We start from the raw sequence: 27,958 nt of genomic DNA, 5'->3' as shown, positions 1-27,958 counted from the left end.
GATTGCTTGTTGTATTTAGTTGTACCAAATAATTAGGATGCACACAGTAAAATGTGCTACATTTAATTTGTGGCAAATAATAAAACTGGAACCATAATCAGCATTTCCTTTTTCAAGAGAAAACATTACGCTGAACTTAATTTTACAGCTGTACAAATTGTTTTAAAGTAATCTGCTCAATTGGGCAAGTTAATGATGTTTAATTTGACCAGGCCAAACTTTACATGCTGTGCGTTACTGTGAGCGATTGCGGTCAATACAACTGTTTGTGTGATGCAAATGCAATGCTAACACCTCCCCTTCTCAGCTGGCTCAACAAAAAAACTGGTGTCATCGCCCCTCTAAGATAAACCAAAGATGACAGCATAATAAGTGTTACGTGCACAAGGTAATTCAGAAGGAATTTAGCCTTTTCAATCGATTCTGCACTCAAGTTAACCCTCTTTATTATTGCCCAGCTTCTTGCTGCAAGCAATACATTAAGTGTGGGCTAAATTCAGTTAGTGCACTGGGTAATGGTACTCTGTGAGCGGTCCCACTTACTGTAATGGGACTAAACGTGGCAGAGCACAGTGTGAACTAAGTGCTCTCTGATACAAGCAAAGATACCAGCAGCAGGATATTTGGTTTAGAGTCTTAAATCATATTCTAGAAGCTGGTGTGGCATAGTGCTCAGGACCTCTGTCTGGATCAGGAATCTGGATCTGGATCAGGAAAGATCTCTCTCTGCTTGCCAAGCATTTGCAGCTGTGACCTGATCTGGGTTTTGGTGCAATGAACAGGACCTTCACTACCCCTTTGAAATACGAGCGGTCTGTGTTCAAATTCTCGTCTCAGACCCCCATCTTCCAGAATCTGGCATGCCTAGCATTGGTACTTCTGGGTTGGGTCTCTCAGGCTGCTTGGTAAAGGTGTTCTGTTTTGTGTGAGTGTTCACTCAACCAGGTAATGGTGGTAAGACCTGCGGATGGGAAATGGCCAAGCTACAGAGACAAAAAGTGATTTTGAAAAAGCATCCATGATTGGGTCTTTCTTATTTTTTGTATTGCCTCTCGCAGTATGATGTCCAAGCCCACCCTACAATGCAGGTTTTATTGTAGTGACACTGGGTACCGCTATCACATTTCATCTGAAAAGGTGTTTATCATACACTGGTACACACTGATAACCTGACTCTGTAATTGCGATTCTTATCCCAACAGTTCTGTAACAAGGTTAAATGATTTAAAAAAAATAATAATAGTAATTTAAAAGAAAAAATACAGGAGAATCAATAACATGTTTTGTTTGAGCAAGGGCTGAGGGATTTCTAATCTGCAAGAAACAAACGGGTTGTCGGTCTGTACTTTAGCTCAAAGAGCGTGCCCAGTAAAATCTACCAATTAAAACAAAAAGCAGAGCACAGGATTTGTTAAGCCATTCCTGTGACAAGGGAAAAAGAGAGATGCATAACATTGCATAAATAGTTCCTAGTACTTGCTGAATGTAAGTTTAGATAAAGCTGAGCCTTTTAAACTAACAGAACTGACAAAGCTATCCTCCACTTGCTGACTGTTTCTCTCCGTGTTTTGCTCTCTTCTCTCCCATAGGTCAATGGGAAGGATTTATCTAAGGCAACACATGAGCAGGCAGTGGAAGCGTTCAAAACCGCCAAGGAGCCCATTGTGGTGCAGGTCCTGAGGAGATCCCCACGCGCCAAGATCTTCACTCCTCACGAGTCCCAGCTGGTAGATGTGGGCACACAGACGGATATCACTTTTGAACATATCATGGCTCTAAGCAAGATGGGCTCACCTACACCACCTGTCTCTGTGCTGGACCCGTACCTCCTACCTGAAGAGTAAGTAACGGTTCATGAAGCACTTGAAAATCCTTGCATTCCTTAACGTGGCATGTTAGAAGTAGTGCGCAAACTCACCTTTGCTTGCTGGTGATCGTGTGCTCCCAGAAGTAGCCAGGATTGATGCACCACTGAGCCATAACTCAAAACATTTTCACTTTTTCCACACATTAGCCAGCCATTACTCACATGAGTAGTGCCACTGAGTCACAACACGGCCTCATAAAGCTCATTTTTTGTTGGCGTTTGATGGATAAAGTTATTGCTTCTTGTAATTCCTCTCACTGCCTCTTTGGGTTGCTTATGTTTTAACTTTATTTTTTATGGCTGCCATAAATTGTGTAATGCTAAGAGTCGCTACATTCTGTTCCAGTGTATTAATTACTTTATTATAACCCTGCAGCGATGTTACTCAAATAAATTATTTTCTAGGACTAAAATTACTTACCAGTGCTGTCATGGATGTTTTAGAATCAAATTTTAATTATTGTTAATGGTAGCTTGATGCTTTTGTACGTACAAATAAAAATGACAATTATCTCCTGGCGCACACACACCACGCCCTCACATGCTGTTCCAGAGGAAAACAGCTCCCCAAGGAATCCATGCAAATTGCCTGTTGTCTTGCCACATACCTCCACAAAGTCAAAAGTAATTGAAAAGATTCTCAACGTCTCACTTGTTGTGTGTGGCAGACTGTGAGCCGTGCACGTCCTGGCTCTGAACAGGAGCCCCACCGGGAGCCTGAGCTGTGAGCAGCAGCACACAAACACACCCCAGCACGCCCCTCCGGACATTGCTGTCAGTGCTCCTAGGAAATAGGATCTGACTACAAACAGGCACCGACCCTGTGCTGCTCCTGGGTGACTTTTATGGCATGTTAACATCCTCACGTTCAGCCGGGAACTGAGCCGCTGTGTGCAGCGTGTATTCCTTTCATGACTCCCAGCGCTGATTACTTGAAAGGTGGTTCAATCGCATTACTGCATTGCCACCTATTCCCAGCCCATTGAAAATTCAAGCACAGCTGCATGTATTAGTAGAAACGCGTGACAAAAGGCTAGACTTGAGCTTGTTTGCAGAGAACAGGCAGTGCAGCTTAGGGCACTGCGGAGAGGACACTTATTCTTGGAGCACCTACCCTGCAGACCCCCGGACATATTTGCAGGACGGGTTTTCGGTACCTTGTCAGCTACCTGTGACTTTCCAGCTGTGAAACCAAGCACATTAGGAACATGGCAAAAATTAATTCATGAGAAATCATTTAGGTTGCAACATGCGTGCATAATACCAGCTCAGTCCTGTCAAGTAGCTTCATATTGCCCCATGATCATTAGACACAGGTTCCAAATGCTGGCCTCACTTTGAGCTCCAGGTGTTGGTCTTAACCACGCAGCCTGCCTCACTCCCATCCCTACATCCCAGGGCAGTCAGACAGCTTTTAAAGCATGCTCTTACCCAGCACGTGCAAGCAAACAAAAAGTAATGCAGGTTTATGGGATGTGCCTAAAGCTTTCTTAACATTTCCTGTAATTTTTTTCCAAATTCCATTTAAATAAATGTAGCCTGCAAAGAACAACTTGGGTAACTTAACCACTTAGCAGATGCTGTTACTTAAATAGCCTCACACTTACACAGAAACATGTATCTAGTTAACAGAGAATTAAAGGGAAATATAAAATTGCAGCATATAAAAGAGTGATCACAAAAGAATTACACTGCTTAAACTTGCAAAGTGTAGATAGTGAAGCTGTCGGAGAGCTCAAGTTGTAAAAAGCATCACGCCAATAGTGAATGGCAGCATGAAGAGTGGTGCATATTTAAGTACTATTTAAATCATTATGCACAGCCTGTTGCATTCAAGTCAATCAACAAATGCTGTTGATTTAAATCCAAATAGTTGGGTGGCAAATTATTTTTATAATACTTGATTTGATACAATTTTGTCTCTTTGAGGCAAAGAAAAAATACCAAGCAGGCAGGCAAGGATGATTCTATGTGCACCTCTGTAAATAACCTGAGCTCACAAATAATCCAGTTGCACCCTGGCAAATATCTGCCCACTTGGCTGTGTCACCTCATACCCATTTATCCTGTTTTGCCACCATTCTCTCTATATTTTTTCCCCATGTCAGCTCTATATTTGGAGAAAAATCACTAAGCAACTGTTAAGACTCCTTACAAGTTTCTCATTCGTCATCAGGTGTCAAATGTTTTAGATACTTCTTATAATACAGTTTTCTCTAATGCGTTTATTGGTATAAAAGTTATATAGTATATATAATTAACCACATGCAACTTCTTGGTTTAGTCGTTAGTCTGTTTTCTGACGACTTGCTATAAGCTTGGAAGGGATTATTATCCTAGCTAAAGTGTTGAGTGCTATCCTAAAACATTTCTTTTTTTTTTTTCCAGCCATCCATCAGTGCATGAGTACTATGATCCAAATGACTACATGGGAGGAATTCATCAAGAAATGGACCGAGATGAGTTAGAACTGGAGGTACTTCATGTTTAGTAACCATTTCATTTACTGAAAGTAAATGGTCTTTATATCTTTATATAAGTGAAGAGACATTTTAAAGCAGTTATTTGTAGTAACATTACTCCCCAGTTACTTTGCAGACTGTAAACCATACTGATACCTTTAGCAATGTATTTAACTGTGCGCTATGGAGTGCTGAGACAGATCTTCAGCTAACAAACTGAAATAATGAATTCATTAATTCCATCAGTTAAATTCTGTATAACTATACAGATTTAGACTTTCCAAAAATCTCAAAGACTTTGCAAGTTTGCAGAATGGCAGGACCTATTCCACACACTCACAGTAAAAATCTGTGAGTTTCCCTTAAATATTCCCTAGCTGAGAAACATGTTCTTGATCATACTATTGAAAAGTATTTTAAGTTTACAAGACAAGACCAGAATAGATCTGACACTATACTAACCTGTTCCTCCCTTTTTCATTACAAAAGTTACATAAGGATACATATAAAACTATAGATAATAAAAGAACCAGACACGAAAGCATGCAAGTCCATTTTCCTACCAAATTTTTAAAAATCACTTGTGTTTTTAGTACTTCCATATCCCACCAGAAGTTCATTTTCAGTTTTCTCATTCTTAATTTTAATAACCTGTCCCCAGCCGTTCAGAGTACAACACAAATTGTTGGCTTTATTTCTGCAACTAGTGCTGCAACTTTAGCAGCACTGACCCACTGAGATGCTTTTATTTGTTTATAATAAATAGCAGTAAAGTGTCTCATTACTTCTATATACTGCCAGCAATGTCTGATCCAGATAATGCATTCATGATTATCAGTAAGTGAACAGTTTACTCCTAGCTTGCTTGCACTACTGATTTCTTAGATCCTGGTCCGGCTAAGGACGCTGTCAGAGTGAGTGATGCTGACCTATCTGTAGTCGTGTTTAAATCAGCAATACATTTATCAACAGCTTCAATGGGAGCAAGGTTCGGTCATTCTATGAGCATGAAGTTGTTCCCTTCTGTAAAAATGTTTGCAGGATCAAGGCCTCAGTCCTCACAAACAGTTTGCAAGCTGCCTTCAAATTCTGCAGATCTGGTAGTAATTCATCTCTGTATACAAACCCAAATAGAAGTCAGGACAAAATCAACGTGCCAGTAAAACAAACCCTGTTCAAGGCTTTCCTTTACAAACAAGTTTTTTTTTTTCCTTAAATAAAAACAAATACAATATAGATTTCAGTCTTAAGGGAAAATGTAGAACAAATGAGTATTTTCTGGCAGTGTCTTTTCAAAATCTATCTTTTAGGAAATTTAGTATTGTGGATAAATTGCATTGCCTCCATTAGAAGGTCAACCAGTTGAGCTGAAAACAGTTTAAACACATGCACTTCGGTAGCCAGACGTTAATATGGCCTAAACCACAACATTAATAATTTTGACATTGATATAGTACTTGATGGCAAAAGGTGATCAGCTCAGTAACACGGGGAGATGAACATTAGAAAAGTCTCTGTAGCCTAATAGTATTTCTTAAAAACCACTAAAGATTCTTGTTCAAATTGTAGCGACTATGATCAATGGTAAGGTCAAAGTGCTAACAGGGACTCAACTGGCTAGTTGCTTTTTTGTTTGCCTTTTGATAGATATGCTTTAAAAGACCACAAAGGCACTGTTTCATTGACTGCAGCAGGAATGCCTGAAGTAAGAAAGCCATCAAGGCAGCCTTCTGGGTTTCTATGTCCATAAAATGTGCTCTGAATTTAAATCAGGAACTCCTCATCTAAACTTATATGATCTACAACTGACTGGTTGGTGATTTGTACCGAATAAACAAGACAAAAAACAGCGAAACACCCGAGTTCACAACAAGCTGCTAATGTAAATAGTCTGTAGGAAGGAATTTATGCTGGTAGTATTGCCAAGGCACCAAATTGTGTTCTCAGTTTTCTCTCAACATTTATCTTAGAACCGAGGACTCAGAGGTAACTGCCATATATTCCCTACTCCAAAAAATAAATAAATACTTCCTTTTTTTTTTTTCCAAGTTTATATGCCACAAGGAAAGGAGGACTAACTCCTGAATTCTATTCCATCCCTGGATTCTATTATAAATTAAAAGTACATTCGTTTTTCACAGAGGCCCAGACAGAAGTCATTTTGGGTTCATAAAGGAAGAATAATATCACTCCAGGCTTCCCCAGCAGCATTATGCGTTAATATTTTTTATTCAAACAAGCATATGGCCTAAGTGAGGGCTTTCTCAGTGTGCTCATTTTCTGACATTACAAAGAACGTTCTAAATCAAAAAGAGGACTCGTCCTCTCACATCGTACGTACTTCCTGCCTTCACCCCCCTGATAACCAAGCAGCCTATCAGTCCCATTTCCTTTCTGAGCAGAGAACTGATTCAAGACAAGATTTTTCCTTCTGCTGTAAAAGCGTCAGTTACCAAAAGAAGCCCCCACACAGTATAAAAGGAAATAGTGGAATATTTATTTCTCTGTCATTCTTTCCTCGGTGAAACCTATTGATGGAGTAACAGAAAAGTAGGCCCTGTGGGCCAGGTATCTCAGAAGTCAGCACAGGAGAAAAAAAATAAAATAAAATTAAAAAAAAGCTTTTTACAGAGAGAGACAAAAGGGCAAAGTACTTACTGTGCAAGCTTTGGACAATGCTTGCTGAATGTTTGAACTCTTTTTTTTTTTTTTACCCATCATTGTCCACTCATTCCACTTTTCTACTGCTCATTTTTGCCTTGTTAGAGAAAGGACTGTGATTTTTATGAATTTACAGGCAGGCCATAATTTTAAATCATCAGTACAATAATTTAATAATCTGTTGCAAATGAAGGATCTTTTGAGTTTATAGAGGTTAATTTACTATTACCACTTACTCCTAATCTATTATCGTGAGCAGTTGCAGGTATAATGTCACAGCGCACACTCATTTCTTCTTGCCTCCCTACAAATGCCATATGGATTTCAGCTGCTAACTCTTCGAGCCCTCTTGGCCCTCCATTTAATATGCAGCTGAGAATCAAACAATTCTCCTGCACAGACTCGTTCCTGGAATAGCATACAAATATTTCTCTTGGACGTCTCTCAAAATGACACTTTTACCTGATCTAAAGAAGCAGAAGATTTTAAGTATTTGTGTGTGTAGAAGCTATATCATATATGAAGTTTTCACATCAGTCGCATTAGCACAGCCCCTGACACGGCCACACTTTGTGCACACCACCGTTGTCTGCTAACTAATTTCTGCAGATCGAGACCAGGTGTTGACAAACTTCAGTGTGTCCCTCCTGCGAGGCAGGTGGCTGACGCATTTAATACTGCGGTCAGGATCCCATACAGGGCTCATTACGATAGTTTTGGAGCCCCAGCGGAGCACTAATATTCCTTCACCTCATGCCGGATGGATGGCGCAGCAGACTAACCTGACAGAGCAGGTGCTGAGCAGGGGCTTTGGACGCAGCCCGGCCGCTGCTGTGCGCGTGGTGCCTTCGCCTGCAGCAGGAGCACATAAGGCTGCGGGCTCACAGGATCAGGCCCTTGGGCTGTCCTGGAGTGCAACACCGAAGAGTGAGGAGTAACAAATCGCAAGCCTGGTGCCATTGTAAGAACTTGAACTTACGCCTTCAAAGGTTTTTAGGCCCACATTAATTCCTAGAGCTTAATTAATTCCTGGTGCAATTACACAAGCTACCACGGTAGCTGTACTTGCAGATGCCAATTGTCTGTTCTAGTTTTCCCTTTCATGTATCTGTGCATTATACAAATTCCACTCTGAACATGGGAAATAACCTTTGCTTTGAAGACTCGAGCTGATTCTTCAACTCCAACTGGAATTGCTCACTTTTATCTCTCAAATATTTCAAACCTTTATGATTATATTAAAACGGTATTGACGCAAAGACCTGTAGAAAGCAGCTGTTCCTACCTTCAAGTACACAAAATTATCATATTAGGGTAGTATCAAATCAAGTTATTCTGTTCCTACCCAAGGACTGTACCCAAGGGTAAGTATGTCAACGAATTACTCATAAAAATTCAGGTTCTAACCACCTGCTCTAAGAATTTTTTATTTGCTTTAGTTTTTTGGTGCTTCATTTGAGCATGTTCTTAAAGCATACGTATCTCTTTTCCTTTTAAAACATATGCTATTTAATTTACCACATAATTCATTACCTTCCAGTGTATTACAGATGATGTCTTGGATAATGCATTTTAAATGTAAACCCATACTTATTTTTTAATTATTATAACACTCTTCATACTTGTGCACTGTTGGAAAAAACACCTATTGTTTTTCAAAACATTCTGCAGGTAGGTATGAATTAATAGTCTGCTCCCTCCTCTCCAAGTGTTTGTGTTTAAACAGGATCTGTTTCAACAACGACCAAAGCCACCATACCTTTTTTTTTTTAAACACTATCACCACCAGTCTGACAAACATCATAATGAGCTACAGCGTTAGTTTCTTGCCATTATTTCACCGTCATGCTTTCAAATGATTAATCTATACAAAAACCCTCCTTAAGACCCAAAATCTTCTTGTTAAAGCATGCAGGAAATGCAGGATTCTTTCTAGGCCTGAATTAGGCCCAACTCACCACACTCCCAACTCGTCCCTAATTCACACCATGATTACATTCGGAATAAACGCATTGATTGCAGTGGTACTCCCAAGGATTAACCACAACTGAGATCAGAATCGCTTTGTCAATCCACTTTGTCTCATCTTTTCTACTGAAGAGTTTTTAAACCTCCTCTCTAGAAAGCCCCAAAAGCTTTAGAAATCTGGAAAGAAAAAAAAAAAAAAACCTCACTACTAAAGCATTGTGTTCAAGCAGTAAGTAACAAAAGAGGGAGAAAAAGAGCAGCAGTTCACCATGGATACTATTGATTGAAACCATTTAAATACCATCTGAAATGTCACTGACATTTACAGCTACGTTTCTTGGAAAAAAAGAAATTACACATGTTGACAAGTAAATAACATGAGATTGCTGATCTTGGCAGCTGTCATCTAGACATGCCAATAAATTATTCATATCAGCTTGTTTTATTGTCTCGCCCCGTACAAATGGCACAGCTCGGGTCAAAACAGAGGAGACGTTCAGAAATAATGAATCGTGTTATCGGGACTTCTCCACTGCAGCAGAGGCCCAAGCACAAGCGCTCGGTGCCTCGCAGTGCAGCAGGGTCTGCCCCCAGCAGGGATGGCCCCGGGCTCGCTCAGGGACTGTGCCCCCTTTCTCAACACGTGTCCCTCTGCCCCACCTGCCTGGTCCCACTCCGTCCCTTCCCAGCAATGTGTTCTGACAGGTGTGAGGCACAGCGTGGGCCCTTTTCAAAGCTTCGCTCACTGCCAGGCACTCCTTAAGGGGAGTAAAAAACACTACTACTCTTGCTACAGCTCCTCTACCTGTGACAAACCATACTTCTTCCCCAAGGAAGCATCCTCAGGACCTATGCAATAAGCTGGTTAAGTGTGTTGGGCTCCCGAGGGTCCTTAGGGTGCCAGGATGTCCCTCAGAATGGAAGAGCAGAGCTGAGAGCTGCTTGTGTGGATGGGTGCGTGGACTGCACGCCAGCCAGGAGCATCCCACAGCTTGGTGGGGCATCTCCAGGGTTTTTATATCCCCTTTATACCAACCAGTATCACAGAGCAGCAGGAAACAGGAAAAAAAAGTAACACAGCTAAAGTATTTGTGGCAAACAAAAGTGTAGAGGAAAACCATGTATTTTTAAGATGGCTTAAATGTCTCCAAGGCTAACATGACCACAAAAGAGCAGTGGAATGATAAAACGTGACCTGCTCGAACCACACCCTTGCAAGATACTGAAGCACTTACTGTATTTCTCTTACAATGCTGAATCCTTTGCTGACAATATATTGATCTTCAGTCACACCTCGGAGAAACTTATTACAGCATTTCATGAAAATTACACAAGTTAAGGTAATCCAGTATTATATTTCTCTCTGAAAAGCAAGAAAATTTCCCTGCTTATAAGAAAATATATATCAGCTGTGGCAAATATTGAAATCATACTTTATAAGTATTTTAGCATTTGAAGTCTTACCACTACATGAAATATAGGTAATTTTTCTTCTTTAAAATCAATAAAAGGTCTATTTTCGAAATGACTTTATATTGATTGAAGGGTCAAAAAAGCCCCAAGCATTGATTATCTGCATATAATCACGTTTTGCTCAGTAAGTTAACCTGGTCTACACAGTAAAATGAAAAGAGATCTACTATATCACTTAAAATATTTTCATTGTATTTGAAAAATTGCTTCCATCAGTCACCAGTGTCTCACTGACAATGTCTTTTTCTTTTCTTTTTTATTTTTTTTAACCTCAGGAAGTAGATTTGCATAGAGTGAACAGCCAGGACAAGCTTGGCCTTACTGTATGTTACCGAACGGACGATGAGGATGATATTGGTATTTATGTGAGCGAGGTAAGACTGAGCTGATTTCCATAAGATAAAATTTGTCTTCTAAACTGAAGTGCTGGGCATTTGAGACAAATCCCTGCTTCTGTTTGTACCATAGTCAAAAAAACAGCCAGAATGCGGTACTTGGAAGAAATCTAATTATTTTTCCCTTCCTCCAAACTGAGTGAAAGCCTGCATCCATTGAAGTCAAACTCCTACTGACTTCAATGAGAAGGTGGAGAGAGCAAAGACAGAGGAAGCAGGGTGAACATGTTGGTTTTTTTCCTAGATTTCAGTGCAGAGCACATCAAAAGATAAGTTTGACCCCTGAAATAGCAAGTATTTTCCTATAGTGTTTCCCATTTCTTTCTCTTCTCACCATTCTTCTCTAAGAGTGACATAGTGTGATAGGTTTAAGGGTGATGTAATGCATATTGGCATGATTTTTCCTTAATTACAACCTATCTTCCAATGGCATTAAGAAACTCTGCACCAGTTTATAATGCTAGAACCAAAGAAAATTAAAAATTGTCCCTGCTTCTTAAGAAATACAGTGGAAAAAATGTTGAAGCACACAACCCTCAGAAGGCTCAAGAAGAAATGTTTTGATTTTGATTTAACCGTTTTAACCTGCATTTCATTTTGTCTTACATAAGCAAGGAAAAGTCTTGTAATCACTAATGAGTTTATCACATCAGTCATAGTACCAATACTGGGTTTACAATGGGAAGTAAGAGATGGAGGCTCTAAAACCTCCAAAATGTTTACGTTTCTCTTATTTTGTAGATTGATCCCAACAGTATTGCTGCAAAAGACGGTCGGCTCCGAGAAGGGGATCGCATTATTCAAGTATGTGTGTAAATGATCAAAAGCCTGCTAACGCACTACAACCTGCTGCAACCGTTTCAATTCCATGACTTTATTTTAGTGTATTTTAACAAATCATTCCTTTCAAATTGGTATTCATGGAGTGGTTTGGGTTGGAAGGGACCTTAAAGACCATCTGGTTCTAACCCCCCTGCCATGGGCAGGGACACCTCACACCAGAGCAGGTTGCTCCTACAGTTCCTTTCAAAATTAATACAATTCCTTTTAACCTTTTGAAGACATTTCCCTTTCCTTTGCTATAGATCAGTCAGATTTTGATATTCCTGGCCAGGTAAAGCCTTACATTAGCCCTGCTCTTGTGGTAGCCTTCCATCTACCACAGAAAAACTCCATTCCGGCCCAAGCAATTGCTCGCCTTTGCAGAATCTCTCTGGGCAGCCCAATTAACGGGGCTGCTGATACCTGTTCAGCAGGCTGAGCCCCACTCCTGTATGCCAGGACGAGGAGCCTTCCCAGTGCAGCCCTACGCCACGGGGCTTTTGTCAGAAGCAGTCTGTTTTCTGCACAGAGACTAACACAAGCAGAGGTCCACATCCCACGTAGTCTTTGGGAAGGGGGTTCACAGCCCACCTGCCCCACTCGAGGATCTTCCTTTCCACCCAGAGCTGACTCTGCTCCCTCTCTATCCACATGAAATGATTTCACTCTGCTGCTCTTTTCTTTAAAGATCAATGGCATAGAGGTACAGAACCGAGAAGAAGCTGTGGCACTTCTCACCAGTGAAGAGAGCAAGAATATCTCCTTGCTTGTTGCAAGACCAGAAATTCAGGTACTGTAGCGACAGCAGTAAGTAAATAAATAAAACGTCTTGAGTCTTAAAGACTTGCTCTTTTATACAAAGTGGTTCCCATCTTTTGAAGAATTTTAACCTACCTAAATCTACCAGGTCTACTTAAAACCCTATTATACAGTTTGACTAAACATATATATGGTCTAAAATAATGGAATTCAGCAGTCACAATACTTCTATATACGTTTTGTATTAAAATCCAATTTATAAGAAGTTCAGTGATTTATGTATGCTGCAATGCTATTACAAACATCGGTGTACGATATTATGGATGGTCTCAAGCCATAGCTATGAAGAATATACTGAACTCTAAATCCTATAGCTATTGATTATTCATTCATTAAAACACCTTTTATTTAGCCCTTTATAACACCGTCTCTTAATGTAGTAAAAGACTGTCAAGAAGCATCCTCAGCTGTAATAAAAGGTTGAATTGGATCCCTTTATCAAGCTGGGATTAGCACAACAAAGATGCTGAACAAACAGCCACAAGCGCTGTTGTTTGATCTGTCTCTTGCTCCATGTGCTGGGAGCAGCCCTCGCCAGTGCACCCAGAGACACGGGTCGTGCTCATGACTGTCTCGTTAGCCTCGATGTTTCTGATCTTTCCCTTGGAGATGGCTGAGGTTGGGAGAAAAAAGTCTCGCAGACCCACAGCAAGCATTTTCCACTCTGGCTCTTTATGCTGCCTCACAAGTGGTGCATTCAAAGCTTTGGGCCCTGGAGTATTTTATACATCCTAATCATGTGCAAACCAAAACAGCCCCAATGCTTAGAAGTGTTTCCAGGGATGAAAGGGCTGGTTTTGTTTCATATAAAGGGCTACTGAAGATAAAACCATGCTGTTGGAAGTCAAGGTGGCTGTGGGGGGCGGTAGGGCAGTCAATGCCCACACTTCGTACAAGGGGATGTGTGCTTCCTCGCAGGACGCAGCAGCGCTGTCACAGGAAGGAATCTCCTAAGCTTTTCCAATCACCTTCCACAAAAAGGAACATAAATTATATCAGTCTTCATTCTTTTGATAACATTTGGTTTGTTTTTCCCTCCCTTTTCACATAGCTGGATGAAGGATGGATGGATGATGACAGAAATGATTTTCTGGATGACTTGCACATGGACATGTTAGAGGAGCAGCACCACCAGGCAATGCAATTTACTGCCAGCATGCTCCAGCAGGTACTGCTGTTCTGTTGTGCAATGGTGTCACAACTGCACCTTGCACTCAATATTCTGATATTGAGCTTGACTGAATATACTTAGTGTCCCAAATGATGATCAAGGCAAAAAGACTTACTGCAAAAATCAAGATATTACTTAACTATCCACAAACACCTTCTTGGGGATCCAATTGTTTTAAAATGTTACCTTTTTTATTTTGTCTATTAAGATGATATGATCACAGTTCTTAGAAATCCACCATCTGGCTGTGGTCAGTGACAGAAGCAGCTAGGTATATGAAAAATAAAGCAGGCATAGAGCTGACTTCTAGAATATCCCATTTGATATGCACGCACATACTGAAAACAGCCTGCCTCCCAAAACCATAAAATCCAAATGGAGAACTGAGGCAAATGACTGAAATGAGGTCTATATAAATGAGGAGAAAGGCAAAGAAAAAGTTTTTGCATAGCAAAGTTTATGCAGGGCCACAGATTTGGACCCAGATTCCCTGTTGTTCTGCCATGATCTATGCAATCATACAAGCTCATTAGTAGGTTTTCAGTTTTTGTCTAGAGTTTCCTAAATCTACATCTGCTGTGGGAGCCTCATTTTTTGAAGAGAGATTCTCACCTCGGCACCACAATAGAACTGGATCCTTTTGTGCACCTAAATGGGAACAGTACCATTTTGAACATTTGAATTCTAGTGTTGTTGCTAAATAACTGAAAAACAGACCCCAAATTCTTCTGAAAAGGCCATCCACAGCATGCTGTGTTTTCAGTCACCGTTTCTATGTCTTCTTATGAAAATGGAGCTTGTTTTCCGTACAAGTAAAAGCCAAAGATACGCAAAGTCTAACAGGTGACAGATAAAGAAAACTCTTTAATAAGCACCCTGAGATATTTTATGTCCTTGAGATAATTTCTCTTTGTCTTTTGATCTTTACTGCTAGAAGAAGCATGAGGAAGATGGCGGTACCACAGACACAGCCACCATTTTATCTAACCAGCACGAGAAGGACAGTGGTGTGGGGCGCACAGACGACAGCACTCGGAACGATGAGAGCTCTGAGCAGGAAAACAATGCCGATGATCACACCACTTCCTCCAACACTTTAGGGAGCCAGAAGAAGCTGACTTACAGTCATGACACCCTCGGAAGCGGCGATATGCAGTTCAGCAACGAGTCGTTCATCTCAGCCGACTGCACAGACGTCGACTTCCTTGGCATCCCCGTAGACGAATGTGAGCGATTCCGGGAACTGCTGGAGCTGAAGTGCCAGGTGAAGTCTGCCAGCCCTTACAGCCTGTACTATCATAACAGCACTCTGGATATGAGCAAAAGCGACCAAGAAAGCGTTGACAAAGAGCTGGAGATGCTGAATGAGGAGCTGCGCAATATCGAGCTGGAGTGCCTGAATATTGTGAGAGCTCATAAAATGCAGCAGCTGAAAGATCAGTACCGGGAGCCCTGGATGCTGCACAACAGCGGGTTCCGCAACTATAACACCAGCATCGATGTTCGCAGGCACGAGCTCTCAGACATTACAGAGCTCCCTGAGAAGTCTGACAAGGATAGCTCGAGTGCATACAACACAGGGGAAAGCTGCCGAAGCACACCACTCACGCTGGAGATTTCTCCTGACAATTCACTGCGCAGAACTGCAGAAGGCGTCAACTGTCAAGGTAACGAGGGGGCAGTGGCGTACAACGTCTCCCAAAAGAATTTATTGGCTGGCTCAGAAAGCCATGAATCCAGCACTGGTAAATGCCATTCCTCTGCTAAAGATCCCGACCTTGGCAAGCAGCTGGAAAGCAAGGAGAGAAAAGCCAGTGATGGAAGCAAAAGCCCTACGCATGGTCAAAAACCTTCTGGCTCCTACGTCTCCCCGTACCATCACTCTCCATATAAGCATGCTCATATTCCTGCCCACGCGCAGCACTACCAGAGCTACATGCAGCTGATCCAACAGAAATCAGCGGTGGAGTACGCACAGAGCCAAATGAGCCTGGTGAGTATGTGTAAAGACTTTAACGCGAGCCAGAGCGAACCGAGGATGGAGTGGAAAGTCAAAGTGCGAAGCGATGGGACACGGTACATCACAAAGAGGCCAGTCAGGGATAGGCTGCTGAGAGAACGTGCCATCAAGATCAAGGAAGAGCGCAGCGGAATGACTACCGATGACGATGCCATAAGTGAAATGAAGATGGGCCGGTACTGGAGTAAGGAAGAGCGGAAGCAGCATTTAGTGAAGGCGAAGGAGCAGAGGAGGAGGCGTGAGTTCATGATGCAGAGCAGGCTAGATTGTTTAAAGGAACAGCAAGGTGCAGAAGAAAAGAAAGAGATGAATATCATTGAACTGAGCCACAAAAAAATGATGAAGAAGAGAAATAAAAAAATATTTGACAACTGGATGACAATCCAGGAACTCCTTACCCATGGAACAAAGTCACCAGACGGCACACGAGTGTACAATTCCTTCCTGTCAGTGACTACTGTATAATCGCCATTGCTAAGTTATGTACATAAAACACTACCATTGGGGTAGAAATCAATGCCTCGTTCAATGTGGCAAGATTTTTGTATATAAGATACGGTCATCGAGTTTATAGTTCAAATACTGAACTCTACAACTGTGGGTGCCAGGATCTCCACCGTGAAGTGGAGAGAAAGTTTGCCCATCTCTTTCAAAGGCAATACTAGCAGTGCTTTTTGGAATACTGATTGTACTTTTTTACTTGTTACCTTTTACATAAAGCGTTTAACTATCAGAAATGTATTAACCATACTTACACAGGTAATTTGCTTAAACTATATTCATATAAAAGGTACCCATGCTTTTCTTTGCCTAAAAAAACGCAAAAACCCCACAAGAGCAACTGCACATATGTATTTTTTGTGAAACCATATTTTGTGATACTATTTTGCTGTTGTTCACTTCTACACCAAGTGCTGTTTATCAATATTTAGCTCAAGGTTTAAACTCAGAATTATTGAATTCCTAACGGAGTCAGTCTCTTGTAATATTTAACATTTATCAAACAGCAGTCTTTAGAGTTATGATCAACATTTAAACATTTTTCCTTTTAAGGTTTCTAAAGAAAGTATATAGGTTTCATCTGAAAAGCCTGAAGCAAAGTACAGTATCCTGCAGCTTTAAAGGATTTTAAAGCATGTTTGCAAATGTTGCAACCTATTGAAAAATGTGCATGTACAGCTAATTTGTTTATATAAGACAGTTTGTGGAATTTGAAAAGCCCATGGTAGTAACTGTTTGCTTTATAGATTTGAATGTATTGAATTATAAAAGCAGTTTCATGAAATCATCATTAGCTACAAACGTTAACAAGTAAAATGAAGTAAAATAAATTATTGTTTTATATTTCAACCAATTTTAAATTCTTTTGACTCCCTTCTGGTTTCGCCATGCTGAGTATTCATTCCTGGAGCGTAGCTCCTGTGCTGCCAGGACTGCCTACCTGAGTCACGCCTAGCAGGAAAATTGCATCCTGACCCTGGGGGGATTTTGGATGGAGGTGTTCTCGAGGGAAGGAGACATGGAGGGAAGAAGCAAGAGAGAAGTAAGAGGAACATGAAAAGTAGAATCAAGCAATGCAGATAATGAACTCACAAGGCACTTAAGATGACCTGCAAGTGAGAAAAAAACAGGACTTCTACTCTCCTGTTTTGTTTTGTTTCATAATTTGTAAAACTGACCTACATACATAAGCATGGGTTTGCATTAAATACAGACAAATAATTATATAAATTAAATATATGAGTTCAAACAAATACATAAATTAAAACAAAAGAGATAGGGAAAAGGACAAAGAGTAAATGTCAGAAAGGTATCTCACTCTTTTTCTGTTTTTCTATTTCTAATTAAGAATTCAAATATAAATTGGAATTTTTGCTGGATAAGTGGTAAACTAGACTCATGATGAATAGCTCCCAGATTCTTCATCCCCCTCTTCCTTTTTGCTCGCTGCCACAAAAAACTCTCACCCAAACCCTTCTAAATCTCTGTTCTGAACTCTTCCACCATAACTATACAGAGTAAAAAAATATAACCTGAATGATAGAGGTTAAAAACTGGAAGGGGAGAAATTAACAGCTTCTCAGTGCCTATGTTATCAGTTATCACGTAGCAAGCAATAGACCTGCGGTTTTTTCCCCCATTCTCTTTGTGGATTAGCATTGAATTAGCATTGAATGTATGTCTACCATATTCTACAGTGAGCTATTTTACATACTGGAAAATACGTCGTAAGCCAATGTAAATCATCACTGCCCCTTGAAATCTGACACTCATATCAGTAATCCTCTGTACATTTACCTTCAAATGATATTTACCTTTGGGATAACGTACCGGTCTTGCTGTAGTGTGTGGAAGATTTTCTATTGACTTTGCTAGAGCCAGGAATTCACTTGACATACTAGAAGCTGGTTACCATCACAAGTTGCACAGAAGGAAAAGCATAATGTATGATTTTCACAACACACTGCCTTCAACATAAGGTGCTTCCTATCTCTGTCTCACATCTGCTTTACTCTGATTTTTTGTTCGGTTCATCCCAATTGCAAGGAGCGCGCCATAGCAGGATATTGCCTCTTCTAAAGCTCAGAAATCCACATGGATGGGCAGAGCTATAATTAGTGTGGAATCACAGTCCTTAAACAAGCATGAAAAGGCATTTAAGCTGTCTTTATTCTACCTGGAAATGTTAGAGTAGGATTTGAAATGCTCTAATGAGGAAAAATTATCAAGTTGTTCCTCATACAAATAGGCTCCTCTGGAAAAACTTCACAGGTGACGGGTTTTTAAGGCATCAGTCAGATAAATGCTGAGCATTATGTGCATGTGTGTAACAGCAGGAACGTACCTGGGAATTCACGTGTGATGTGCAGAAATTATACCAAAGTATCAACAGTATAAAATTTGCATTCTTCTAAGATGCTGAAATAAAATTATTGGCCAAGAATTATTCTGATACCTTTTGAGTTTTTCCTCTCTGAGCATTTGTTCTTTTGGTCACCTGAAAATCACCTGTCTGCTGTAGTATTATGATTTGTTAATTAACATAATTTCACAGAATCCATCAGTTATCCTGCAAATCTGGACAAAAGCTATGCAAAACTTTTTCTAGCTCCATTAGTTACCTTATCGCACACACTTTTTCACTGCCTTATGGAAGTACTTAATGCCGTGCTGAAAAGGGCGATTTGGGTTCTTTTTATAGATTGCAAGGAAATAGTGGAAATTACCATAAAGTTAGTCCAAACCTGACCTCATTACAGTGAAATGAATCGGACCAGAAAGCAGCCTTTGATGCCTAAGGGGAAATATGTCATATAACAGCTTTTCTAAAAACTTGTATTATAGTAGGTACCTCAGTGCTTAAAAGATAACAACTCCTGACTTACCTGAGGCTTCACCTGGCAGCCTCTCAGCCACCTCTGCAGAGCAGCAGAGCCAGCTCAGCGGGGCTGACCCTCGGCAGGAGGCTGACCCTTAGCTTCAGCCCCGGTTGCTCTGACTGCTGCAGGGACCGGCACTCCCAGGTGTGTTCCTTGTGCCGGGGAGGCTGGTTCCAGGCACCTTCTGAACTTCGTTTGAGCCTGGAACGAGCTAAAGGGAGTGTTTCTCATTTACACCTAGAAGTACAAATACTCATTTCCATCCTCCTCCTTTTCCCTTCCTCCCTGGCCGCTCCATTGAGTGTAATATCCTCCTGGGTGGTAGCCAAGCCCAGAGTAGGACGGGGAGAGAGCCTAAATACACGAAGGGAGAACGAGCAATTGCCAAGCAGCTGGGGAGATTTTAAGTCTCCTTACAGAGCCCGCGTGCACAGCTCCCGGAGGCTCTCCTGCACGCAGCCTTCATTCACTCCTGCCACCCACACCCGTTCCAGTTTTGGCTGGCATGCTGCTGTCACACACCTGGTGCCTCCTACCTGTCCCCATCCTACACCAACACCCCCTCGGCAAACCAAGGTTTGAACAGGAATCCCTGCGTACAGCTCGGTGCTGAATCTGGCCTGATTCTTCCCAGAAAAACAGGCTCCGTGTCAAACTCGGGGCAGTTTCCCTAAATTGCAGAATGTCTCCCAGATGTAAGATCTATAAAAATGTAAAATACTTGTTTGCAAGTAGGGTTTAAATCAGCGTGGAATCACCCAGCTTAGATGTGCACTGAAATGGGAAAGCCCTGAACCAAACCTAACAGCGTTTTTTTTGTAAATTAAAAGAAGAGAACTTGCACATTAGGGATGGCAAATAAAATGAGGTAAGACTCCAAATTGCCTAGGGAATACTGGTTGGAGAACTAATTAGGGTTATAAACTGAAAGTATGTAAATTAACCAAATATAATTATCTACTAGTGGCCTTTGGAAATAGGTTACAGGATACTTGTTAGCAAAATTGCTCAAATGCCTGGAAGCCACACAAAGCAAGCCATAAGCGATTTAAACTCCTATTTTTGCTTGATTTTCAATTCTTTTTAAATCAGTTGTTGTATTAAGGATGTCTTGGAACATAAACTAATTAGAGAGAAGTCAAAAAACAAAAGGCAGAAACCGTCACAGCAGATGCTGTACCTCCAGCCCAAGGTAGAGAGGAGGTACCTTTAATAAAACCAAGAGGTCTCCGGTTTTATTAAATGTAAATTCTTTACTGTAACAAAATAGCAAAGATTCTGCTTGGGTCTTCATCCCAGCAGCTTTTCTCTTCATCAGAACAGCTTCTGTGAGCCTCCAGCCAGAGTTAATCTGGAAGAGTGGTAGCTTTTTTGCGCAAGCACAGCTCAGCAGCACAAGGTTTAAGTGAAGATGAGTTCGCTGTTCAAATGCAGACATGCAGAATTAATGCCACTTTTCTCTGAGCGTCCTCATGACACAAAGCAGTACTAGATTCAGGGGCTTCTATGGGGAAAGCTACCTAAATACCTTTTAATTGTCACTGCTTAAAAGACATTAATCATCCCGCAGCCCTGCTAACATAATGCCCTCCCAAGCTGTGCCTGCCCAAAAAACTCCAGCAGATCCATGTTAATAAATTATGCAACTATTTCTGTTGCAGGACTGGTCATAAACCCTCTAATGGCCACGTTTGCAAGTTAGCATGCAATGCCCAGAAGAGTTCTTGCGTTAACTCCTCTCAGTTGGGTCCTAAACCTTCTTCCTGGAATCATAAAATGCCCAAAACACTGGAAAAACCCTCATTTCTGTAACATAAAAAGACGTAAGGGCCTACTCTGAAAACTAGCTGGAAAACACAGTAACAAAAGGAATTGAAACGCCACTCGCTTACTCTACTGGATCCAATCTGCCAGTTTTGAATATTTCATCCAAGTTCTGTTACCTAAATGAATATATTAACGTTGTGGATCTAAACATAGTCACAATGCTCTTTACTGATGGAGTGCAAAATGGGAACAAAGTTCCACCACTTTATTATGAAAAACTGTGTCATCTTCTGCAACACAGAATGTTTCTTGGATAAGATATAATCAAATCAATGAATAATGCAAACAACCTGATAACAATGCTCCAATTAGTGGTTCAATTTACAGAAATACAATGCCAATATTATAATAGTCAGTGTAGCTCCACCAAAGTCAAAGCCCAAATAAAAATCTGGTCTGATATTCTTATTTTTTTAGTAATTTTAAAAAGATAACTAAAATTCTCCAGTATCTTCTCCCAGCACCTGCATTTACACATGAAAAGTCAAGTTGAAATAAGCCCCAACAGCTTACCTATTCCTCCCAGCAGATGATGTTGGCCTTAGGTCATGCATTTCTCACGTCCTACTTCCATGTCTCCTCTTTCTGGGGAAAATGAGTCAGCTACATCGGAAAGGGACCAGAAAGAATAATCACTGCAGTTTTTCAGTTGGGCCTGGGCCCAGCTATGACTAGGGATCACTTACATATGCAGGAAATTACATACATAAAGCACACACACAAAAAGCCAAATCTGGCTCTGCCTGTATGTTTTGAATTTGTGTTTAGATCTTAAGGACCAAAAAGTCCATTTCACGTATGATATAATCAGCATATAATATTTCACATCAAATTATAATTCTGCTCTTTTGGAACTAGAAAAATCCCCAAAGGACTGGAAATCTCTTCATTTCCACGGCTTAAAAGATTATATGGCTTGCTCTGAAAGCCAGGTAGGAGATTCTATTATAAAATGCAACCCTAAAGGACAGCACATGCCCAGAACAAAGGTTTGAAACCAAACTGCTGACAAATCCTACACTGCAGAAGTGCAAAAGGGCACAATAGCTTGGGTGGCTGGGTCGTGGGCCGCTCATTTTGGCCAGGAGAGCACTTGGTCTGTCCTTTCAGATAAGTTTGCCAGGGAGGAGCTTTACAAGTAATTTCTTTGACAATCCATCCTTTTTATGTTAGGCAACTGCGGGACCATGCAACAGGGAGCCCCATTAACCGAGAATAAGAACTTCTCTGTAAAAGTGAACTTTTGGTGACCTTCTCTCAAAGAAAATACTTGATCATATTGGAGCGCGGGCCTCCCAGGTGTCACAGCGCGGCTCGCACCGGGCGGGATTCCATTGTCCCCATTAGGAGAGCTAGCTTTGATTTTCGATAATCCATCCTTTGGCTTAGCTGGTCTTTGTTAGCTTAGAATGCCATAAACAAAGACTCCCCAAAAGGCAAATCCAACTATAATTGTTTAATAAAAGTAAATCGAAAGGCTGCAAATTGAAGGGACCCAAGTTTTGTCAAATTTCTGCTTAGCTCCAGTTCAATGTAAGCATCCACCATTTACTAGTCCTCAGGGCTTGAGGTAGCAGCCAAAATAAAAGCAGGAAGGTCACATCCAAATAATTTCCACAAGAAACAAGTCTCAGTTACGCCATAAGGTCCAGCAAGCACTGATGCCAAATGTAACAAAAAGCAAAGCCAGTTTTACAAAGCTATTCCAGAAAAGGCTTCTCTGCTCTACTGCATTTAAGCTCTCATTCAAAGAAACTCCACGGGCTTCTCTCCACAACCCGAACTCAAGGCAGAGGCAAGCACTACGTGGTGGTTGGTAATAACCTGATGAGCCTTTTTCAGCATTTCCATTCCAAAGTCATCAAAAGCTATCTCTAGGAAGGAAAGACAACTCCTACATAGACAACTCCTACATAGACAACTCCTACATAGACAACTCCTACATAGACAACTCCTACATAGACAACTCCTACATAGACAACCGCAGGGCTCTCTCCTGCCAGTGTTTATCAGTGCAACTACACGTTCTGCTTCATTTAGTCTTTCCAGAAGTCTTTGTAGGCATCAATCTGTGCCTTCATACTACAGAAAAACTGATGCAGGAAGGAACCTCTGGAGATCATCTAATGCAATCTCCCACTCAAACACAACGTTATCAAGCATTGCTAAACACAACCTAAACAAATAACATCCTGCAGAATGCAAGGGCCAGAAGCACAAAGCAGCAGCCACTAAAAGGGGGGTCAAGAGTTTCAGCACAGGTCCTGCTTCTCTTCTCCACAAGCATCATTGTGACACACACTACAGCCTTTTATATCCTAGTCTTGCAAGTCTTGAGACTTGTCTTTAAGCACCCTGACCACCATCTCCCAATGCAAACCATGGCAGCACCTCAGTTTGTGTGGGAGGCAGTGTGAGCGGTCCTTGGGGTGCAGGACCAGGCAGTGCCTGCATGAGCAGGGTCCTGTGGGCCCCAGGGCCCTGGTGAGCAGCCGACTGGCACAATCCCTGTCCCCTCCAGTGCCCTGAGCACAGCTGGTTCACGAGGTCAAGGTGGATCTAGCACCATGCTGCAGCTCTGTAACACAGCCCCAGACCTGAGCCGGCATCAGATTGAATCAGTTGTGCAAGGTTCATGCTTGATATGCGAGGCTTAGCAGATGTTTTTGTATTCCTGCCCTTAAAAATATCGGCAGTGGAAGCAGAACACATACCACACACCTAGAGGACGGAGAAGGTTACATGCCTTTAGGCATGCTCACAACAGTATTGTTCATTTGAATTATTCAGGCTGGGGAAAAAGTCACATTATTAAGAAAAAGTAATAACCACCACATAACACATCTGCGCATATTTGTGAGTCACGCGTGCCAACTCTTCTCCTTCCTGAGTCCCAGTGCAGTTTCTAAGTCCTTTGCCTAAGCACAAATGGCACTAGTCCCCCCGTGGAAGTTTTGCTTGACTTTAGAGGAGAAGGAGCAGACCTCGCTGAAGAAAAGCAGCTTCACTCATCAGCATTAATGGCTTGTATATCAAACATTCACAGACAAATGAGAAACAAAAGCAAAGCTAGAAAACCCTTTCACCATGTTTTACAGTAATGTAGCATCTGTCGTTTTCAAAACTAAGTCAGAATGAATGTGGCAATTTCAGTTGCCTGCATGTGGCTGTTGATGAGTGCAGAGAAATATTTCCAAATTAAATGGATGAACATCCATGTGGCTAAAATAGTACAAACAGGACCAGGCACAGCTGGTACTTTGTCTCCTAGCATGGAGATTAGTGCCATCAGCAGGGGCACACAAGCCCAAAATGCAGTAATTCTGCTAAATAACAAGTGCCTGCCAAAGGGCTTGTATATTCCCAGCTCAGCTTTAAACCTCAAGTCATCACCAACATCTGAGACAAGGTTGCCTTAAAACTGCAGTTCAGAGTTTTGCCCTCTCCACTGCAGGAAGAGGAGACCTACTTCAGACCCAGATTCCCCATTCTGCCAGCCCGCAGTAGCAACGGACCCCAGCAAACTACCTCATAGTATTCGCCTTTGTCTTTTCACTTTTTATTTGACCAGCACCTCAAACTCTCTCAGGCCTCTCTCACTCTCCTGGTTGCTCCAGAGCAATTTGTGCCCAGTGAGGCTATACCACGTGGAAGGGTTATCAGGGATTAGAAATGAGCACCCGCAGTGAGAGGGAACATCTCTGCTCCCTCTTTGTGAGGACATTCAAGTCGGTCAGTCGCAGGGGAGCAGTGCTGAAGGACACATGTACGGAAGGCAGCGACTGCAAGCCTCTCGCAGGGTCGGTATTGCGGCTTGTGATCCTTCCCCATCGTGGGCCGACTGAAGGCTGTCGCTGACAGGAGCGGCAGTGCTGCGGGAGGTCTCGGCACAGAAGGCAGATCTCAGGAGCGTCAGCGAGCGGTCAGATGGCAAGGGGAGCTCCGCCAGGACAGGAGGCGGCCAGCTACAAAAACACTGCCGTTGGCTGAGGCATCTGCAGCCTTCCTGTGCTGCCAGTGACTGCCGTGCTCCGGGCGCTGTCTGCACCTCCCTGCACAACCAAACATCTCCTTCGCACACAGGGCTACAGAAATAAGATTGTTTAAACTGTGACACAAAGGCCTTTACTCACAGAGACCATATGGAAACACTACAGCGGTTATTTTACAAGGCCACCACAGGTTCCACCCTTTCACTGCTTTCTTAGGAATGAAGAGAGGAGCAAAGAGAAGGGCACTGCTGACACATCAGACCCCCAGGCATACCGCCACGCGTGCCAGGACACACAACGAGGTGTTTCATCTTCCTTCTGAGACATTGCTAGTGTCTCTATAAAAGCAAACGTTGTCCTCTGCGCGGTACTGAAACACAAATCCTGCAGTAACACCGCGGGTGAGCGTATGAAAAGCAGTGGGGAGCCCCTGGCCTGCAGCTGTGCGGCACATCACAGAGCCGAGGGCCCTCCAGAATGGGTGAATCCGCCCAGAGCTCCGGTCCTGCTGGAAGAAAATGGAAATGGGAAAGAAAAGTGGGTTTGGGGGTTTTGTTGTTCTCATTTTTACATTAACGGCACCTGCTGAACCAGGTATGTGCCGAGCATGAGTAAGCTAAGGAGAAGGGAAGGGCCCCTGAGGGGCTCCGGGTCAGTGGCCAAAGCAGACAGAACTTGGCTGAGCAGGGATTTAAACCAGATCTGTACCACGAGTCCTCTCCCTACAGGACTGCTGTATATTCCCTCTGCCCAAACAGCATTAGCTCTTTGTATGAAAGGAGCCTGTCCGCACAGAGTCTGCGCAGGGGCTGCAGGATCCCCCTCGGATGCCTCATTCAGAACCTGAACTGGAAATTCAGACTTCAGTTTTCAGACTTCTCAGGCTCTTCAAAGGTCATCCTCCCCTCCTCTCCAGCTAGAAAGTCCTTCCTGAATCTTAAAACATTCAGAGTGAAAGCCAGGGACAGCTGTGCCTCCCTCCCCAGCCTAAAGCTTCAGTTTTGCCATTTATGTGAGAAAACCATTTTGCTGAAAAGCGCTGTTCACGTCAGTACTCATGCTATAGATATACGTAAATACACTTCCACAGATTTGAGCTGACAATGTCCACTCTCACCCACCACAGGCACAGGGAACCCAGCAAGTTTCAGCGGGCAGTTATTAGAAGAGAAGGTGAACCATTCAGCAAGTGAACAGCCAGAAAGGGAGACGGGAAATGCGTTCACTTCTGGCTCGTTTTTCTGAAGGAGAGTTACTACAAGCATTTAGTAGCTTACAATGAATAATACGCTACTTGAGAACAAAATCAAACTTGTTCTGTGCTACTTCTTTGGAGAGGAATACAATCAGATTTGTATAAAGCCTTCTTTTTAAGGATGTTTTATTTTGTTTGATAGTCACGTGAAATCTTAGAGACTAAAACAAATCCTAAAATACTCTGACAGAATTGGGCTATTTAAAGATAAGCCTGGAAAGCAGAAAGCTGGGAAAACCCAGCAAAAATAAGTCTCTGCCGACATCTGAGTGAACAGTTCAGAAGGGGAGCAGATGAAAGAGCATTTCTACTCTTTGTAAATTTGCGTTCTAGGAATTAGTGGGTGAACAGAAATTTAAACCGATACAGAGTATGAAATAGCTAGGAGTCCCTAGGACTTAATTCAAAACCCACTAAAGGTAGTGGATTTTTGATCAGGCTCACGTAATTGAGGATTCTTCCCAGTATGTTAGAAAGTTTAGTACGTATCCTAAAGGAGCCCAGCAGCACCACAAGATTCGGCATAGTTACAAGTCAGACCACAATTTGATCTAGAATTTCTTGCTGGTAATTTCAAGACATAGCTGAAGGAAAGTTTTTCTGCCAGAAGATGAATGATTTATACTCATGAAGTCACCGTCTCAGATATTTTCTATCCTGACAAGTCTCAACTGAGGCTTTATTTTCTCATTGGCCATCTTTAACTAGCAGACAAGTTTTATTGCTTCATTGTCTTTCTACCCACTCACTTGTGAACAGGCCAAAGTATTGACAGCGAGGAGTGCTCCAAATGCAGATAAAAAGCTCATGGGTAGGGACCCACTGGAGGAATTTCCCAGCCAATGCTGACTATAGGGAGATGGAAAGCCTCCCTGTGAAGATTTTCCATTGGAGAATGTCCTCGTAAACAAAAGCTCCATGGGATCCTTGCTCTCACAGCCCAGAATTGGGGTGGGCACCACAATGACTCATGGCAACCACAGCTTCAAGTCAGCTCTTCTTTGAGCCCTAATCAAGTTCCTTCTTTTGTCTGATAGAAATACAAACATCCTTTGCTTAGTAATACTTGGCCGTAATGAGCCAAACATCTTCCTGCACTTGCAATGGCAAACATGACTTTAGTTTAATTGAAGAGAAGAAATTTTCCTGGGGGGTGGAGGTGTGCAGGATAAAGAAGGAAGAAGGTTTAAAGTACAAGCTACCAGGATTAGATTTGCTGTTATGTGAATAGTGAGAAAATGACCAATAGTGCCTAATAGTTGAATCTCAATCTATTTTTCCCCCCACTTTTATGGCTCTCTGTCTGCTTCATGCCAGTGTGAGCTACAAACCATAACTTTAATAGCTTCAACCAAAGAGTTATGATAATATCAGATACTGCGGATGATGAGCAAATAACAGCAAAACTGTAATGAAAAGTATATATTTATGTCCTTGCTATTAAACCCCAAGCTATAAACACTGACAGCCCTAAGAGTAGCAGTTTCTATTGTCATTGATTAATGCCTTGTTTTGAAGAACAAGGAGAAGGTGAAAATGAAAAAGAAACAAAGAGATTGTTTGCTTCTCTCAATCTGAAGAATTACACTGACTATTTTAGGTGGAACCTGCATTTCTGGAACATTTTCATAAGAGGCAAAATGCCTAGCAGTGGAAGTACTCTTAGAGGGAGACCTTCTAAGGGCTTTGAATTGTACCACCGTGCATGTTAACACACCAATTAGCCAATGACCATGCTCGCTAATGTACATGCTTCAAATTTGTTTCTTATGTCCTTTCCATTAGCATAACTCTCCGCTGACAGTGCAGCCATACCCACCATGTATTCGCTGCAAAATAGAGCTCT

At 41.9% G+C, this 27,958-nt stretch overlaps 1 protein-coding gene and 1 long non-coding RNA gene across 12 annotated transcripts in view; one reads left to right on the top strand and one right to left on the bottom strand.

Moving 5' to 3' along the window:
- PDZRN3 (PDZ domain containing ring finger 3) overlaps positions 1–17,012 on the top strand; it is a 131,937-nt gene extending 114,925 nt beyond the window's left edge. For both annotated transcript variants that reach the window (XM_083795088.1, XM_083795089.1), the window contains 7 exons: positions 1,590–1,840; positions 4,256–4,343; positions 10,707–10,805; positions 11,568–11,630; positions 12,337–12,438; positions 13,519–13,635; positions 14,573–17,012. In XM_083795088.1, coding sequence (XP_083651214.1) covers positions 1,590–1,840; positions 4,256–4,343; positions 10,707–10,805; positions 11,568–11,630; positions 12,337–12,438; positions 13,519–13,635; positions 14,573–16,123 — 2,271 coding nt within the window. In that variant the 3' untranslated portion in view covers positions 16,124–17,012. The remainder of the gene's footprint in view (positions 1–1,589; positions 1,841–4,255; positions 4,344–10,706; positions 10,806–11,567; positions 11,631–12,336; positions 12,439–13,518; positions 13,636–14,572) is intronic.
- Positions 1–27,958, bottom strand: part of LOC310879991 — a 140,678-nt gene that overhangs the window by 61,217 nt on the left and 51,503 nt on the right. The gene's annotated exons all lie outside the window — the stretch shown is intronic.

The sequence above is a fragment of the Anser anser genome (assembly GCF_964211835.1).
Source record: "Anser anser genome assembly, chromosome: 12".
Classification (NCBI taxonomy): Eukaryota; Metazoa; Chordata; class Aves; order Anseriformes; family Anatidae; genus Anser; species Anser anser.
Note: the sequence above shows the minus strand (reverse complement) of the source record. Positions and strands in the feature narration are given on the sequence as shown.